This window comes from Helicoverpa armigera, chromosome 4 (genome assembly GCF_030705265.1).
Source record: "Helicoverpa armigera isolate CAAS_96S chromosome 4, ASM3070526v1, whole genome shotgun sequence".
Taxonomy (NCBI): Eukaryota; Metazoa; Arthropoda; class Insecta; order Lepidoptera; family Noctuidae; genus Helicoverpa; species Helicoverpa armigera.
This window is the reverse complement of record NC_087123.1, coordinates 776,182-783,177: the sequence shown is the minus strand read 5'-3', so window position 1 is coordinate 783,177 and position 6,996 is coordinate 776,182. Positions and strand designations below refer to the sequence as shown.

The 6,996-nt window shown below is 35.4% G+C and overlaps 1 protein-coding gene across 1 annotated transcript; it reads right to left on the bottom strand.

Annotated features, from left to right (window-relative positions):
* Positions 1-5,710: 5,710 nt before the first annotated feature.
* Positions 5,711-6,882, bottom strand: LOC110370520 (retinol dehydrogenase 11). Its single transcript, XM_021326357.3, has one exon. It carries the CDS (start codon positions 6,764-6,766, stop codon positions 5,783-5,785), a length of 984 nt encoding a protein of 327 aa, XP_021182032.3. The 5' UTR covers positions 6,767-6,882; the 3' UTR covers positions 5,711-5,782.
* Between the last annotated feature and the right edge of the window lie 114 nt (positions 6,883-6,996).

Genomic DNA, 6,996 nt, shown 5'->3' with positions numbered 1-6,996 from the left:
AATAAATATATTTTGTACGCCTGTATGTAAAAAGCCTACTTTATATTTTAATGGTTTTTGAATAAACCTGTAGCTCACTCTGTAAGAACAAAATACCAAAACTATGCGTATATGTATATTTAATTATCAAAAGCTAAGTCGTAGTCGTATACCTACTAGTACCTATATCTACATTGTAAATCAATATAAAATAATATAACTACGTAATTTATGCAGATGACATTTTTATTTTATTTTCTCATTATAAGTTTTTATCATATAAATTTTACTCTCAACTTTTAATTTGAAAAAATAAATAATTAACACTACAGTAACAATCTAAATATTTGTACATTTTTTTTCACGTATTTGGTATATCTTGGTTACCAGTGGCCGTGTTTCGGAGGGCTAGATAAACTGTAGGTCCCGGATGTCATTTTAATATCTTTGGCACTCGTTACGGGTAGTCAGAATTTAAGTCTGATAAGCAGTCTTACTAAGGGGTCACTCCTTGTAAAACACTGGCCCAGTTGCATCCGCTGATACTAGATGCCGACCCTAATACAGTTGGAAAGGCTAGGCAGAAGATGATGACGATACTTCTATCGAAAAAACTGTCTGGAGTTTTAAAAATAAACAAATTTACAATAGGGAAATAGTGGAAATAGACAGCGCTATCATTATTTCCAGTATTTGGTTTACGTAACAATGCTGCGTATTTTTTTACCAGTAAAGTCTATTTCTGTCTGAATTTATTTTTTTGCTGATAACCTTCGCGACCCCCAAATGATACCGTTCATACATAAACATGAAGTAGGTATGTAAAATAATTACTTTAATCACTAGTACCGATTGTAAAATCGATAGATTTTTTTTTAACTTAAAAATTTTAGTCGGTCAATAGTTGACTTGATTTTTAACCCCCGACGCAAAAACGACGGGGTGTTATGAGTTTGACGTGTCTGTGTGTGTGTGTGTGTGTGTGTGTGTGTATGTGTGTGTGTGTGTGTGTGTGTATGTGGCATCGTAGCTCCCAAACGGATGATCCGATTGTAATGCGGTTTTTTTTGTTTAAAAGGTATGTCAGTCAGGAGTGTTCTTAGCTATGTTTGGTGGAAATCGGTTCAGGTCTTCAAGGTCATCAGCTCGTTTGCTAGATGTGATAGGAATGTTACACGCTCAGTTTACTTGCAAGTATATGTGGGATCTGAAATTTGTAACACTAATGTCTTTTGGAACCACTGAGCTGGTCTGCTGTTAGGGCACGAAGGTAGGAGACGTAACCCTGAACTGCCTCTTAGTAAACCCATCGAGTTTGGGCTCGTTGAATTTGTCTTGACGAGTTCTCTTCATGTTTCTGATTGACGAGAACCTGATGCTGGAAATGGGATGTGGCGGATGAAACCCTGGAATGCCGGAATGAAACGGATAAACCGATTTATATTTTTGCTGAAAATCTAGAATGTCCAAAGGTTAATCTTAATTGTTCCTCAATCTGTGCAATTCTCCCAGAGCCAGTTTGTCATGAGGATTGCAAAACAGCTTCCTTTGGCCGAGATCGCATATAGCGACCCCATCTTAAGATAAAATAAATTAAATGAAAGAAGGAAAAATTAAGGAGCTCCTTTAAAAAGCATGAAATAAAATTAAATTATAAATTTAAAAAACCCCCGACCCAAAAAGTACGCAATAATTATGACAAAAGTTTAAAACGCTAAACCCTATAAAAGCAAAAATAACTTTTAACACTACGTAAACTAAATTTTGACGTGTCGGGGGACCGCTTTTTACCTTCATAAATACTTACATAAATCAAATGATACCTACCTAATTACAACATTCGTTTTAAAAAAAACACGTATCTAAAGTAATGAATTAGAGCGGTCCCCCGACACGACAAAATTTAGTTTACGTAGTGTTAAAAGTTATTTTTTGCTTTTTATAGGGTTTAGCGTTTTTAAACTTTTGTCATAATTATTGCGTACTTTTTTTGGGTCGGGGGTTTTTTTTTGATTGATAAATTGATAGTTAGGTAATTAGATTAGTTCTAGTAGTATCTGTTAGAAAATTGTGTATTCAATCACAGGTTTTAGTCTATCTGGTTCGACCAAATACCTGATGGTTGTTACGTGTGTACTCATTGTATTTAAGACCCAAAATCAGTTATCAGTCGACTAAAAGTTTGTAGTGTGCGCGCGCTCTTAACGTTACAATGTTAATTGTTTGGCTATTGTATCAACAGATGCCAGGAAAAATTATTATCAATTGATAATTGACTAAACAAATTATAACTCACGCAAGATTGAAACAATGTAGTATTATTGTGGCTAAAGAGATTTTAATACGAAGCAAGTTCAAGTTAAAAATATCAGTTCAATACAAAACAGGTCCTTATATCCCGTATGACGTCAATTTGATGCGGGTTTCAAAATAAACACTTTTATTTTTTTTTATTTTTTCTCAAAAGATTGTAAATAAGGGATAGCTATTTTTATGATCAGTAAAAAAGCTAACCAAGCGAACAGGTAACCTGTCTACCTATATACCTATAACCTTTTGTGAGATGACAAAAAGTAATATTAAAAAACTTGTTATTAAAGTATTTAATGGGGTCTACACACCAAAGCCGCTGACCCGGCGGCACAGCCCGGCGGCACGACTGCCGCGGCATGTGGTGTTCTAGTAATTTTCAAATACTCTATGAAAGCCGGCGGCATGATTGTACAAAATACGGCCGGCGGGTTGGGCCGCCGGGCTGTGCCGCCGGCATCAGCGGCTTTGGTGTGTAGACACCTTAACGAACAAGTTTGGGAAGAAGTTAAAATATTGTGCGTCACTTGATAAGCGTCGGCATTAATTTAAAAAAAACCGGTCAAGGGCGAGTATTTTTCACGGACGAAGGGTTCCGTAAAGATCACGTGTGTTGTATCAGTAACTATTAAGTAATCTGTGTTTGTGTGGTGAACAAGCTAGCTAGGGTTGAATGAAAATAGTATTTATACTGAGTATCTATACTAATATTATAAAGCTGAAGAGTTTGTTTTTTTGTTTGAACGCGCTAATCTCAGGAACTACTGGTCAGATTTGAAAATTTCTTTCAGTGTTAGATAGCCCATTTATTGAGGAATGCTATAGGCTACTTTTTATCCCGGTACGGGAAGTAGTTCCCACGGAATGCGGGTGAAACCGCTGGCAGAAGCTAGTGTTAAATAAAATGCAAAAAAAAAACGTTCGTGTAAACACCTGTGTATAATGTACATATTTTGTTTGTCATTCTTGAAATATTTATTTTGATATAGTTTTCAGTATTTGTTAACTGACTAACTACGTATTACTGTTCATGAGATACAGTTTGATAGAAGGACGGACAGACGGACAACGAAGTCCCTTTACCCCTTATTTACGGAACCTTAATAAAAACTAGCCTAGTAAAAATAAGTTAGTACTTGTAAATAACTAATAAAGTTATAGGTATCAATAAAATCTTTCAAAACAATATATAAATAATCACTGTACACTCTAAGATCGAACGGAAAATTCTAAAGATACTTTGTTTCCGGATACATTTTTTTAGAAGTGTTATTTTTATTAGACGTAGTAAGTTTCTACAAGCGTAAAAGTAACATGAACAAAAACGTTTATTCTCTGAAAAAAAAAAATCTCTGATTACTCAGTTCAATAATTTCGAAACCTTTACAAACAAACAATAAAATGTTTCCTCTTTATTATATTCCGATCACGATAAAATGCAAAATTTTCTTTATTCGGTCAGTTCAAAGTCAAAAGTTGATTCACCCCCTTTGTAACTACTTAGAGGGTCAGCCTGTATATATTAATTTCATTTGCAGATATAATAGGCTGTCCAAAAATTCTTCGATAACCTGTTGACGGGCGAAAGGCCAAGCTATATTTATATGCTTTATTTGAAAAACAAAAATTATGTTTTTTTTTACCAGAAATTTGATAACTGTCCAACTATCTGTATTTTACTGCGTACACTTCGATAGGAACAGTTTTTTTTTTGTTTATAGTCTTCACTAATATTACACTGGTAAGTACTCAACCGCATCCGGTTAGACTGGAAGCCGACCCCAACTTAGTTGGGAAAAGGATTGGGAGATAGAGTCTACATACACTAAATTACCTATAAATAAGAAAGATTTGACCGTTTGTTTGATAGGAATAGGCTTCGAAACTATTTGACTGACTTGAAAAATTCTCTCACTGTTAGGAAGCTACATTATCACTAGTTTACATAGGCTATATGTATCCAAAAAAACTTTCCGTGTAAAGTCCTGTGTACACAGTAGGTACATAATTATTTTGTTTTTTTTATTACATTGTACACAGGTTATAATTTTCTAGGACATAAAGTTCTACTAATTATTAGTTTGTCTTGTAAGCATTTACCTGATTTACCTAACAATGCACGTGTGATTCTTCGCGGATCAAGGTTTTTACATTTTCGTAATTCTTAGAGTACAAGCAGACCGCAAACTTTTAGTCGGCCGATAGCACATAACAATAATCAGGTATTTGGCCGGTATCAGACTCAAGATTTTCTTAAGAAATATATGTATTTCCCAGCCTTCTGTGTAGTCTGTAGTGTGCGGGTATTCTTAAGGTTCAGTCGCATTGGTTGAGAGTTATATAAAGTGTTACAAAAATACCAATTTCCATACTCATTCATACTGAAACATTGGCTTGGAGCCATACTTATGTTTAGATTCCTATACCTACTATGCATGTAGGTGTATTTATCACTGAAATGGTGGTTATTGTCTCCTGGTCAGCTTCTTATAAAATGACGATCCTTTACGTTGTTAGACGCTTTGGATTTCTTCAGCTACTTTTAATGCTGACCGTACTTACTTTAAAATACTGTCCGAGATCCATCATGCATTTTCCCGGTGAAATTAATCCTTCGACCTTCAAGTATTTGCGTTTATTTTCAAGGTAGGTAGTATGCATTATGGAGATTCCACTAAAACATTCGAGCACATTATGTACGCGAACAAAAAAATTGTATTCGTCAGCGCGAGTCAGCAGTAGTTGCGCACAAAGGTTACAATTTCGCGGATATTTTAAGAAGGTTCGTATGCGATTTGTTATTGGTTGCTAGAGCGAGTAGACGAGAAGAAACATTTGGATACGTCACAGTGACGCATATCATCAGAATAAGGCCTTTAGCCGAATTAACGTTAAAACACTTTTGTCTTTTGAACTTTGAAATTTTAACTTATTGAACAAAATAAAATAAAAGAAACTGTCTAGAATAGTGTATCCCGAAGTTTTGTCCAGTATTGAATTTACTTGCATTATTTAATCTTTGTAGCCCAAGTTGAGAGGTTCATAATATGTCATAACCAAATATTGTTGCTGACGACGCACAGCGAATGTGAGTAATAATTTTTTTCGCCCATTCGCAGTTATTTCCTTATTTAAACTCAGTTGGTATTGGAATTTCCTTAACGTAACTAAATACACAAAACTGACAAGTACATATATATTGTAAAAGTGAGACTCAGTCGCTAGAAACGTACATAAATAGCATTTTCGTAATAGAATGTTTTTAAGATCCGCTGCCTTCTACAATAATACTAATAGATCTCTATAAAGTAGAAAGGATGAATGTCAGTCCAAAACGAAGCCACAATTTTCATTCTAATGTCTATCACAAGTTAATCTATAATTCGGCATAGGTATAATTAAAACTCGGTTCAAAAAATGAAAAACGTCACAAACCTGATAAATTTTAATTGCTAATCTAACTTAATAGCCTTATTTACAGTAAAATAAAAAACTATCTAAAACAAGTTTCTAATTCCTCGTCTGATAAATGTACTAATCTCACAGATTCTTCCCACAGCTTCTTAGAAGTTTTTTCGCAATACGCTTTCTTCACTGCCTTGCTCAGTTCACAATTCTGGAAGTACCCTCCGTTCACTTCACCAGCCTTCTTGTCCAAAGCCACATGCAAAGCTGTTTGGGCCCCTTGCCTCGTCGTCTTAAACAGGAAGTTTATCAAAACTATCAAGAAAAATCCCACATATTTGTTCCCAGATTCGAAGATCTTCGTTCCCACTGCACCTGGATCCACATTGTTCACCACCACATTCATACCTTCTAATCGTTTTGACAGTTCAATGGCTACTGATACCAGACACAGTTTACTGTTAGCATAGATCTGCAACTTGTACCAGTAATCAGTCTTGTTCAGATTATTTATATCCACTTGCCCAAGTCTGTGTAGCACTGACGTAGTCAATAATATCCTTGCGGGCTCCCCAGGTTTTCCAGTCTTCTTTAAAAGTGGGAGTAGTAAGATGCACAGCAAAAATGTTCCATAATAGTTGACTTGCATTATGAAGTTCATTCCATCGGCAGTCAAAAAGTCACCAGGTACACCAACTCCGGCATTGTTTATCAAAACATCCAAACGATCTTCGTTTTTGAGGATATCAGCAGCAAATACGCGAACGGACTTCAAAGAGCCAAGGTCAAGGAGTTTGAACACAATTTTTTCATTTCCAGTTTCTTCTATTATTTGTTTTCTTGCATTGACGCCCTCTTCTTCGAAAGGACAGGCTATGATAACCTTGGCTCCTCTATGAGCAAGATCCAGGGCTATCTCCAGACCCATTCCTGCGGTTCCTCCAGTCACTAGCACAGTCTTTCCTTCTAGTCTTCTTCTTGAGACACATATTGCGTTCGTATTCTTCTGATGTATTCCAATAATAAGCATAAATATTATGAAAACGGCTATGAATAGTATGAACCCGTACATGGTTCTTGTGTCAATGCCGGTCGACAATAAACTTCGGTAAACATCATCTAGCTCTTCAATATAAATGCTAAAAAACTGGTCTTTATTTATTTCAGTGACGTACAACGTACGAATGTTTGATTGACTCGATTATTGACTATTTGTGGACGGAACAGAGCTCGTGTCGTCGGATTGTTTTTGAAGTCACGTATTATAAAATTAATTTAACGCCAATCAGCATAATTAAAAAG